Source organism: Chiloscyllium plagiosum, unplaced genomic scaffold (genome assembly GCF_037043375.1).
Source record: "Chiloscyllium plagiosum isolate Xiang-an unplaced genomic scaffold, Cpla_swu_hap1 HiC_scaffold_19, whole genome shotgun sequence".
In the NCBI taxonomy this organism is placed as follows: Eukaryota; Metazoa; Chordata; class Chondrichthyes; order Orectolobiformes; family Hemiscylliidae; genus Chiloscyllium; species Chiloscyllium plagiosum.
The window spans coordinates 28,598,226-28,610,778 of NW_028270157.1; the positions used below are offsets into that span (position 1 = coordinate 28,598,226).

At 38.0% G+C, this 12,553-nt stretch overlaps 1 protein-coding gene across 1 annotated transcript in view; it reads left to right on the top strand.

Moving 5' to 3' along the window:
* The window catches only part of hmga2 (high mobility group AT-hook 2), a 161,231-nt gene extending 149,434 nt beyond the window's left edge, over positions 1-11,797 (top strand). Inside the window, exon 5 of the mRNA XM_043709651.2 lies at positions 9,034-11,797. Coding sequence (XP_043565586.2) covers positions 9,034-9,081 — 48 coding nt within the window. The 3' untranslated portion in view covers positions 9,082-11,797. The remainder of the gene's footprint in view (positions 1-9,033) is intronic.
* Positions 11,798-12,553: the final 756 nt, after the last annotated feature.

Consider the following 12,553-nt stretch of genomic DNA (forward strand, 5'->3'; position numbering starts at 1 on the left):
AAGAAACCCATTTGTGAAAAATGTTGCTACATTTATGGTGACATTGCTTTCTTATATATTTTTAAACCTGTCTTCCAAAACAATGTTTTGGAAAACCAGATATTCAAACAGCACTGTGCTGGATTTAACTCCTTTAAAGTGTGATTGGTTTGGTATTTTGGGCGAGAGGAAGGTACCTTCTGAGAGTTAACTGTTGAAACCTGGACAGTGTTGGGGTTGGTGAGGAGGTGAAAATTTAGTGGGAGTGGGGGGGGTAGGGTGTCTAAGTTTGAAAGTTGAAGACCGGCAGAAGAAATGAGAATGCAGAGATGGGAGGAAGAGGTAAAAAGAGGCTGTAACTACTGTGGGGTAAGGCGTATTTCTGTTCCATCTTATCCGGAAAGAAAAATACTTTGTGTAGCCTCGTTTGGCCATTTCTGCCGGTCTTGGCTAATGATTTTAGTATTGTTCAGGCTTCCCAGTCATTGGGCTGTGGGTTTTCTGATATAAAATATTCCACACTCTGTCCTGGCTGAGTGGTCTTCCCATGTGTGTCTTGAATGGGAGTTGCAATCATAAAGGTAGTTGGCTGGTTATGCTCTTTGCAAACCTCCAGCTGCCATTTTAACAACTTGCCCTTCTTCTTGAAGGTGAATTGGATTAAAATTTAGCCCAAGTCACACTCGCTATCTATGGTTTTACAACTGAGAAACAACCGTAGGCTGGTTTTCACTGATGAAGTAATGCAACAGATTTGTGTGATCTAATCATAAGATGTTCTCATTTTTAAAAAAAAGTCAACTTAAGGCCTGTTTTTTATTGTATCTCTGTTTCAGGACCCTACCTTTTGCTATGAGTACTCCTAACAAAATAACAATGTTTATTTATCTCAACTTTGGATATCACTGCTCCATAAGAGAGTCTCCTTTTAAGTTAACTTTTATCCTTTTCTTATGCATGAAATATGAGCACCACTAGCAAAGCCAGTACGTTTTGTCCATTAAGCAGCATAAAGACTAATATTAAAATTTCAACTTTTACAATTGTCTTTAGTCATAGAAACATTGAAACTGTTTGGGGTGTTGGACTGTAACTCAATGGTGAAAATGTGTTGCTGGAAAAGCACAGCAGGTCAGGCAGCATCCAAGGAGCAGGAGAATCGACGTTTCGGGCATGAGACCTTCTTCAGGAAAGGGCTCATGCCCGAAACGCCGATTCTCCTGCTCCTTGGATGCCGCCTGACCTGCTGCGCTTTTCAAGCAACACATTTTCAGCTCTGATCTCCAGCATCTGCAGTCCTCACTTTCTCCTGTTACTCAATGGTGTCATGCTGGTCCCTTCGACCATTAAGTCTGCAAACCCCACTTTAGAAACTGAACAGAACCTAGAACTGCTATTTAGGTAATGATACCCAGAGGAAATGACCGAGTATATGAACATATCAAACAGGACCTTGCTGTTTTTTCTGTGGTAAGTAGCAGGAAAGGTAAAGGGGAGCCAATGGATATAATATATTTGGATCGCCAAAAGGCATTCACTAGTATACCAGATATAAGGCTAATTAATCAGATAGAAAGACCATGGAGGCAGTATATTAGTGTGGATAAAGGATTGGAAAACTAATACAGTTTGAAAGTTGAGATAAAGGAGGCATTTTTAGGGTTGGAGATATATAGAATAGAATACCTACAGTGTTAAAAGAGGATTGTGGGAGGAAACAGGAGCACCTGGAGGAAACCCACGCAGACATGGGGGAGAATGCGCAAACTCCACACAGACAGTCACCCAAGGCTGAAATCGAACCTGGGTTCCTGACGCTGTGAGGCAGCAGTGCTAACCACTGAGCCACCGTGCCACCCACAAGTTGGGTGTCAACCTGTAACTAATGAAGAGCCACAGGGGTCAGTGCTGGGCCCACAATTATTTCCAGTGAATTTACTATTACCAGGTCTGTGGATGAGACAGTAGGTGATGCTGAAAGTGAATGGTGAGAGTGACGGAGTCTACAGCAGATATATCTAGGCTGACTGGGATAAAATTGGCAGGTGGAATATAATATGGGAAAATATGAGGTTATGTACATTGGCATGAAGAATAGAGGAGCTGAATATTATGTAAGTAGGGAAAGACCGCAGCACAGAGGATTCTGGGTGTCTTCATGCATAAATCACAAAAAACCAGCATCCAAAGTGAGCAGGTAACAAGGAAAAAAAACGGAATGTTGATCTTTATTTCAAAGGAAATGGAGTAATAATAAATGGAAGTCTTGCTTAAACTATATGAGGCATACTGTGAAGTCCTTATCCAAAGAAAGCCAGACTGGCATTGGAGGCGGATCATCTTGTGAAGAAAGGTTGGATAGTTGGGCTTGAACTCACTGGAGCTTAAAAGAATGACAGGAGACCTATTGAACCATGCAAGATTCTGAAGATGCTTGACAAGGTAGATATGAAAAGGTTGTTTCCTCTTATGGGTGAGTCTAGGACCAGAAGTCATAGAGTGATGGGTCATTTCTTCTGAATGTAGTTAATCTTTACCCCAGAGGGCTATCTAGGCTGGATATTAAAAATATTTAAGGCAAGATAGATTTTGAATCACTAAAGGACTCAAAGGTTATAGCTACAAGGCAGGAAAATTGAGTTGAGGATTATCAGATCAGCTGTGATCTTATTGAATGTTTAAGCGACTTGATAGGCTTAATGTCCGACTTCTGCTTCCATGTGTTATGTGCAGAATTGGGAACTGCACTGTGTTTAGATGCCTTTTAATAGAGATATTAAATGGACGCTGTTTTCAGATGGATTTAAGTCATCCTGACCCACTGTTCAAAATAGAGAGTGGTAGTTATTCCAATGTTACAATTAATATTTATCCCTCCATTAAAATAGGTTATCTGAACCTTTTCACATCACCATTTTAGGGCTTTGCTGTAACTGCTGACATTCTTAGAACGTGATTACATTTCAAAACCTTCTTGACTGTAACATACTTAAAGAATTTCTGAATGACAACATGGAAATGCAAAATTTTGCTTTACTTCTATCTGATGCATTCAATGTGTAAACCTAAATTTTGCTTTTCTAGAAATTGCTGCCGGACTACATTACAGAACAACCTCAGTTATCTGGACATCGATTATCCAAATTTCAGATTATCCGAACAAGATCTCAAGGTCCCATAAAAATGTTATCCATTATCCAAACAATCTATTATCTGAAAAATCAGTTATCCAAACAAAATATTCCTTGCTTGTCTCGTTCGGATAATCGGAGTTGTCCTGTATTTGGCAAGGTTGTTTAGGGAAGGGAAGCATATCCTCTTTGAACTCCTCCTCTCCAGCAGGTCAACTTGGTAATACTGCCCATACTGTTTCAATTTCTGGTACCTGTACAACTGTAGCTGCAGTATCTCGATGCTAATTGTTTACCTGCCATCTCTACTTTGCTTCTTCAGGAATCATGTAAAGATGCATTATTTATTTCCTTCCTCTCTCCAAATTTACATGGTGACATGGGGTTGTTATAAGATTGTTTGTTTGTTTGTTTGTTTGTTTGTTTGTTTGTTTGTTTGTTTGTTTATCCATCATTCAGTCTTGGATGTGCTACAATTTCATCCTGCTAAATATTGGTAAAACTGGGACCATCACCAACAACTCCCACCACCAATTCCATTCGTTTGCCACCAACTCCTATCTCCTCCACACACTCAGAAACAAGCCATTTTAATGTTAAAATCATCACACTTCACCTTAGTTTATTCCCTTGCATCTTAATTCCCTTCACTCAAGGATTGCAAATGGAAGCTTCTTTGTCAGGCACCTTTGGTTTAGCGATCCTCCTCCAGGTCCCATCGAATCACACTAAGCAGCTTCTCCCATTTTTGTCTCATGCCATCTTTGCCAGCTTTCAGCTCTAAACATTACCTCTCTAAACATTTCTACTTTTACATTTCCCTAGTTTTCGTTTGGATCTATAATAAAATCCATCATTCAGTTGGAGTTTCTGATCACCTGACCTAACATGCCCATCTTTAACAAGGCTGCTTTAATTTTTGGCTATGGCCATGTGAGGAAATTTGGGATAGTTTCCTACTTTAAAGGTACTCTGTCATTATTAGTAGTAATACGAATAATAATGGTTGTTATAACATGCATGTTATATTAATGAAATACTTTAGCAAAGCTGTGCATCAGATGATTAGCTGGGCTATTTAAATTTATTACTAAATAATCGCATCCAAATTCTTTGGGTGGCCTGAATGGTACAGGAACTTTATTGGCCAGACTGTTCCAGGTTTGATTCTTCTTCCATATTCAGTTGCTTGATGTCAACTAGAGATATAATTTAGCAACTTTGGTTTGGAACTGAAAGTCTCTTATGGTCATATTTTAACCATACTTAGTAGAGAGTGTATGTGAACGTTGTTTGAAGACATAATCAGGCTTGGTTGTAATTTTTTTGTTGTTAAATAGCCCACCCACACTCTCAATCTAGAGTCACATACGAACAATGACTGTTTGGGTGAAGCATTGGATGTTTTCCAAAACGCCCAGATCTATACCCAAGGCGGCACAGTGACTCGCTGGTTAGCACTGCTGCCTCAACGCTAGGGACCCAGGTTCGATTCCAGCCTCGAGCGATTGTCTGTGGGGTGTTTGCATATTCTCCCCGTGTCTGCGTGGGTTTCCTCTGGCTGCTCCGGTTTCCTCCCACAGTCCAAAGGTGTGCAGAATAGGTGAACTGGCCATGCTAAATTGACCGCAGTGTTCAGGACGTGTAGGTTAGGTGTCTGGGCTAAATGTAGAGTAATAGGGTAGGGGAATGCATCTGGGTGGGTTACTCTTCGGAGGGTCAATGTGTACTTGTTGGGCCAAATGGCCTGTTTACACACTGTAGGGGATCTATGAATGATCATCTATGATCGATGAATGATCTCCACAGTCAAATATCTGATGATGATGTCTCTTTTTAATCACATTTATTTTGAAGGAATTTTTATCTGCACAGAGCAGGTAACCTTTGTTAATCTGCACTCCTATCACTACATTTTGTTTTCTCATCGTGCATATAATATAATTACTTATTTTTTCCATTTTCTTTAGATAGCGCATTTCTTTTAAGAAAAGTCTTTTTTGATGACTAGTGATAAGTTTTTTTTTTCCATTAAGTGTTCGGAATTGTGCTGTGCCATGCATATCTCATTATAATGTGAGGATTGAAAGTGGGTTTTATTTCCTTCATTATGGTATTAAGGAGGTGATGCTGCAGGCAATAGTGAGAACTAACCAAGCCCGGTTCCAAAACTAACCAAGCTAGATCCTGTTCTCTCAAGAGTTGCATACAAGCACATTTTCCAGCTGAGGTCACTGGATAATTATCAGACACTGGAACCTTGGGTGGTTTTTGGCAGAGTCATGCAAGCACAGACTTGATATTTCTCAACTGAATGAGAGGTTTTCATCAGTGAGTAAGTTGTCATTGGGCCAGTCCAACACACTTCCCGGTATATTTAATTATTTCATGGAGGGTGGCCATTGCTGGCTAGGGCAGTATTTATTACCCATGTTATTGCCCTTGAGAGGGTGATGGTGAGCTGTCGTCTTGAACCGCAGCACTCCATCTGGTTTGGGTACACCCACAATGCTGTTATGAGATTTTCAGGATTTTGACACAGCAACATTGTAGGACCAATGATATAATTCTAAATCAGGGTTGTATGTGGTTTGAGGCGGACCTTGCAGCCTGTGGCCTTCCCACATGCCCTGCTGCCTTTTTCCATCTAAGTCCAGTGTTTTTCCTCCATGAACTTTGTCACAGCCCCTCAGTGAAATTTGAGAGCGTAGGGACTAGTGGTAGAGTAGACGACAAGAGACCTATGAGGGTGGAAAACTGTTAAGTGCACAATGGAAACCAACAAGATCCAGGAGAAGTAGCTGTGGAAGGACAGATGCCTGTTAAAGTAATAGTGCAGCTCCATGAAAGTCATTGCTACCTCAGAATTTGGGGCCCCAAAATTTCAGCTCTCATTTTGGGAAACTGTTTGAGGTGATAAAGATCACTGATGTGGTAGGTGCTATTGATGAAGCCTTGGGGAGTTGCTGATGGTACATGGTACACACTGCTGCAACTCTGAAGCAGTGATGAAGCAAAGGTAATGGATGGTGTGCTACTCAACCAGGCTGTTTCTGTGTTATTGATGAACACCCAAAAATAGATTAATCTTTTCCTCATCCTACACCTAGACAGACTAGCGAGGAAAATAATGTGGAAAAAGAAAGAAATATTTGGAAATAAAACTATAGAAATTGAATTAAATCCCTGTAGGTTAAGCAGAAGACGTGGCATTGAGAGTTCTAAACCAGGATGATTCCTACTGCTCAGCCATAATGCTTACAGCAGGACAAGATAATACAGGTTGATTCAGGCTTGCTTCATTCTGGTGTGTTGAACAATTCTGCCAATTTGGGGAAATTTGCCAACTCCCAAAGCCTATCAATGCCACTTTTTGTAGAAATCAGCAACTCTCTGCAAAATGAAATAGAAGCCAGCAGCAAACCTACTCCTATATTTTCATAACTTCTAATGATGTCCCTTGCTTCACCCTTATCTATCAAGCTCAATTAGCCTATTCACTTGCAGCAGGTTTAATCCTTTCATTATTTAAAAGATCTGAATCACACCCCTTGAAAGTCTACATTTTTCTGAAGTGTAAAGCTGCAGCTCTCTTGTCAGCTTTGGTAACTGAAGGCCCTTTAAAATATAATCTATTGACCTTCCTCTGAACCTTTTCTGGACTAGGTGTATTTTCCATTACAATAGTATTAAGATGTATTTAATATATTCACAAAGTACTTGGTTTCACATTACATTAAAACTCTGAATTTTAGAGGTCAGATAAATTTATATAAGGTGGTGGTGGATGTTGTCATGTTTCAAATGTAATCCAGTTTCAAAAGAGCAGGTATTCTGTCTGCCATTTTTCTTTTCTAACTATGATAGTCATGATCCCTATTATTACTTTCAGTTGAATTATTATCATTTTAGCTCATCTAGTTTCTGATAATTTCTAACTGTTCAACATTAATGGCTTGAAAGATAACCACTTCTTCTCAAATGTAGACTATTCCAGGTATTTTTGCCAGTAACGTTGGCCAAATCTCCCCCAATTTAGTTTTCTGTTCATTGCTGAAGGTTATTTTGTACTGTATAGTGCGTGTAATTTGCATCCATAATGTGGGTGCCAACAGGCATGCCGTAACTTTTCAAACAGATATCGGATGATGTGCTAGTATTTATTTGCCTGCCAACTGGAAGAGACTTCAAGGCACTAGCGTGTTATGCAGCTATTTTAAATGCAGTGTTTTGAGATGGGCAGAATGAATGATTGGTTACACCCATTCCAGGTAGAGGCTTTATATTACCTGAGTAGCTGAAACCTTTGGCCAAAAAACTGTACTAGGAGCCTGTCAGACCCTTAACATTATTAGTGATAAACTGATACCTTCAGCCTGTAGGTATTCCTTTAATAACATTGCTAATAACGCATGCTGCGTAATGGCTCAAGAATATGAATGAAATACTAATCTCTACTTTCGTTTTCACCTGAGAAACATTCTACAAGACCGTTCAGATTGTTCAAGCCCGAACCCCATCGTAGATCCTTCGATCCCTTTGTATTTGGAGAGTTTGCCAAACAAACCAGACTCTGACTGTCAAGTACAGTCATTTCGAGAGGAAATTCTGAAGTTGATTTCATCGCACTTGAGTGAACTAGCCAGTTTCTTGCCTGTCGGCTTATTTGTACTTGGCAAGAAATATGCATATGTATTGGATAATCATGTCTTTTTAGAGCCTAAATGTTAATTGAAGAGGCTGGGGCACAGGGCAGCTGACACTTGACTTTGCCCTTTTTAGTCCATCTGAAGCTTTGATCAAGCTACATCTTTCTCTGTTACTTGTCCCCCAGAGACTCTCTCAAGGTCATGGCCTGCAGCCTAGTCAAGAGGCATTAGCCTACTGGCATTAAATATTTGAGGCTCTTAGGTTAGCAGGGGGCCTTCACTTCATGCACTCCACATTTCCCACATAACCCAAAGCAGACTAAACAAAAGTGGTGTGAAATCTGATGGCTGGATGCAGCTAAAGTAATATGTTGAAACTGTCCTCCATTCATTTAATACTGTGTATTTCTTTCCTGGATTTACACCCATTTGGTCTTTGGGATCATGGAAATCTTTGAAAAAGGGTTTGCGGAGCAGTGGCCTGTGATTAAAACCTAGTGTTTTTCTCCATGCTGCTCTTGTGCAGCAGTGTCACACATGGTAGCATTTAGGAGCCCCTTCACAGCTGAAGTGTTTCAAACACTAATGAATGGAAGCTTGGTCATATAATGCAGACAAGCTTTAAGGCATGCTTTACTGAATGGTGTACTGTAGTGGCCTGGGAAAGGAAGAGAGTTATAAATTGTGTCAGCTAGCAGCCCAGACAAAATGAAGCCATGTGGAAAATCAAATCTATTTAACTATGAAACTGTTGCAGCCATTTTAAGGTGGTCATCTTTGGCAGTTCTCAGTTTATGAGGTGACAAATGTTAAACCACATAATACAGTCTTTTGCTTTATTTTTTCAGAGCAAATAAAAGTAAAGTATTTAGCTGTTTTGGAAACATGGTTATTTTAGGTTGGGTGAAGGATCTTAGGTGAATGTTGAGTGCTCGTTAGATTTAATGTTGCAAATATTTGATAAATGGATTCAATAATTTATAATGTCCAGTTATATGAATACCTATTTTCAGCATAAATTCAAGGCTTTTTAAGCTCTGCAGACGTGGTGATGACATCAGCTGTAGAAGATTTATTGTGGTTTAACTGGAATTTAATCAATGCACTTTCTCTCATGTCTGTGGTTAAGCATGTCCGGTTTTAGGCCTCCCGAAATACTTGGCAATTAAAAAAACAACAGCATTATTTGTAGAACTAGTCATTGTGGAAGGGGAGGGCTTGAATATTATTTGAAGGAGCTGTCTGACATAATGCGAATTTGTTTTTGTTTGCAGGAAGAGGGTGAAGGAACGTCCTCGCAAGAATCCACAGAGGAAGATTAAGAACCCACACTATTTTACTTCTACCTCATTCAGCAGTTGGGTCTTTTGAAGGGAGAAGACACTACCTTGACCACTTTTTTTTTCCCAGTTAACATTGGTCTGTCCACTTTATTCTGGGGAGAAATGCATCCTCTGAAAGACTTTTGCTATCCACCTTTTTGTAATCCCTTCACAGTCCCAGGTTTAATGATAAAAAAAACTGCTGTAACACAGGGGACACAGATTATTGATACAACCTTTAATTACCGTTTTCTTTTTAATTCTTAACATACTTATAGTTTATTGAGCTGCTAAGTAAGGGTGAGTGGGTCAAAAAAAAAGTTTATTTTTCACTGCAATGCACAAAATAATGCAAAAGGAAAACATCAGACACATTGCACATAATATGGGCATTTTATGAGAAACAGCTTTTCTGTTTAAAAGCGAATGAGATTTAACAGCACCAACACCCACCCCTTGACTTAGTACACAGCCTGGATAAAACACCAAAGATGAGGGCTAGGCACTGCTCTTCTAGAAACCTTTTAGTAGATTTTTTTTTTGTTAAATTGATTTTCACTTACTCTAATTTCAGGAAGACTCCTAGGGCTGATTTTTTTTTATATATGTATTTAATTCTGCTGTTGACTCAACACCGAAAAAATATGTTCATTAACTGAAGGGAAGGATGAAAGATTGACATTTTTTTTACAGATCCATAGGGATACAAACAGAAATCAAGAAATTCCACTTCAGTGTAAGTCACTGAAACTTGAAAAGGGAACTGATTTCCCTCATCAGTCAGCCAATAAGAACCACATATAAAGGTGACTTCACCTCTGATGCACTGCCATGTGGATGGATCGAGCAAACACATTTCTTGATTTTTGGGAACACACGCTGTGTAACTGATCTTCAAATCATTCCTCCTCCATCCAATCAATCCATATGAATACTCAGTTAAACCAGCACTTTTAGTGACAGTTGCAATATTACCCTATTATCTGTAACTACCTCTGATTAAATCAATTAGTTTGACAGTGTCTCGGGTGCATGCTGCTATACACATACAATGCAGGATAATTTTTTTTGGTTTAATGGACGGTTAAACACTGATACCTGAATTTTGTTGAAATTCATTTTACTTTTTACAGTCTAAATATTAAAAGAGGAGACAAGAATACCTGATAGCATTTCTATATTGCAATATAATTGCTGAACTTTACAATTTTCTCAATCCCAGTTTGTACAACTCATTTTCTGTTCATACTTTTAACTTGAATACAATTTTTTAACTGAATTATTCAATGATTTTAACAAATGTCTCTATTGCTTTGATTTTTTCATTTTTATCAGTAATGTTTGAAATATAACTGTCCAGGTTTGTACCTCAAATGAATTCAAGGAAAATGGACTAATCAATTGACCAAAACCTACCTCCTGACATTAAAAAAGAAATGAACTTGTTACTATCAGCATCAGTTTTAAAATATTATTAAAATTTTAGGACTGCAACTAATCCCTAATCAAAGTATTTTTGTAAAAAAAAAGGAAAAAAAAATTAACCTTGGCTACAAAAGCATTTTAAATTACTTTCTATTCTGAAACCTTCAAAGCAAACTTGAAGCTTTGTAAGTAGGAAGCAACATGCTCAGTTTTTGTATAATTCAATCAAGAATATGTGTTTAAATTAGTAGATTGTAAGAAACATACTTGATTCATATTTTCATATATTTTACACATGTGATTTTCTCTTTCATTTTTATAATGTTTCAACCAGATGTATTTTTAAAATGCTTCTTATGTAGAGTTTTATCTTGCTTTCTGCTTGTCAATATTGCTACTTTTAACATTTATTAGGCCAGGGAGATGGGGAGGGTGTAGTTTCTCAGGAGAATCTCTGACAGTAAGGCTTTAGTGTTGAGTCAAAGTACAACCAAAGCTGATTCCTTCTGGCTTCCATCAGAATTTGTAAAACCTTGACATATTCTCAGCTGGCTGTTCAGACAATATGGTGCATATCCGTCTGTACTTTGTAAGCTGTGTTATTAACAAGTTGCATTTTTGCCAATTTCTTTTCTTCAATTGTAACCTCCAACAAAGACTGCATTATGTTTTATTTTAAAAATCACACATTGTGATTTGTTTAAAATGTCATTCCATGAATTTTGACTTAAGAGAACCTTCTGAAATTTGTTTTTGTCTAATGCATATTAAGGAAGCCTTTGGTTACTTGTTGGACATTTTGCCCTGCGAAGCCTCTCAAATGCTGATGTTTATCATGTATTTCTCTGTACGTTGAACAATCAATTACACACTACTACCTCTTGGGGCCTACTGTTACCTCAATTTCAAGCTGAAAACCTGTTCCATTGTTTATGGCCAGTAGACCAGAGTGAGCATCATAAATTTTTTATAAATAGTTTATTTTTTTGGGAGATAAATTTTATATGACTGTTCTCTCCTTACTGGTCACCTCAAAATAAGACTGGACATTTAACTATTCTGCTATTTTACAAATTGTAGTCTTGGTTTGCAAGGAGAGTCTGAAAACGTTAGACAGCAAAACCTTCTCTCCTTGTACCTTAAATGTCTAACTTTATTGCTTTGCTATTCACTTAGAGAAACTGTCTGATTGTACTTGGAAATGCTTGCTTGCTGAAAAGGTTCCTTTCATGGATTATCACTGTCTGTTCAGCACAAATAAATGTAAGAACCTCTGTGATCCCCATGTTGATTCTTAGACTTTGTCATTTTAATACTGGCAAAACAATTTGAGTGTGTGAACAAAATCTCTGAACCTCCACCTTAGTATTGTTTTTCTCAAACTAGTTGAAATAGCACTTATAATCAGTTTTAAACTGAAATAAGTCCTTTGTATTTAAAGCCTTTGAATATAATCTCCCTTAGTTTCATAAACTCAAGACACAATCAATGTTACAGTTCATTAAAGCTGAGTTATAGTTGGAGCTATCAGTAAATCATTCAATGTAAAAAAAAATTAATTTTTTATGGGGAGGTTCCAATAAAAATGTATACACTATCAAATTTATTAAAGAACTCAAATATTCATGTTTCTTCATATTTTAAACATTGGCATGTGGTCAGGAGATCTGTTAAATGTAACGCTGCCATCTTAAAAATGATCTTCCCTGGAGAATGGATGGAAAACTAAGGCAGTCTTCTCACTCCTGATCACTGTTAAACGTGCAGACATTTATATTGCATTAGCAGAGGATTACATTCAATTGCAGTGCCATGGCCGTCAAATTGCCAGTCCACCTTCACTGTTGAGCTTCTAACATTGTGACAGATCAGATCCCAGTTATGGATTGATAGATTATAGATTGCTTTGTTTTGGTTTAATTAAAAAAGGAAGTCTACTTCATAAAAGAAACAAAAATTAAATAGAATAAGCTCAAATGAATAATAGATGACCCAAGTTTAGACATTTTTGAAATACAATAAATCCTAATCCCACTGGTCTCAAAGG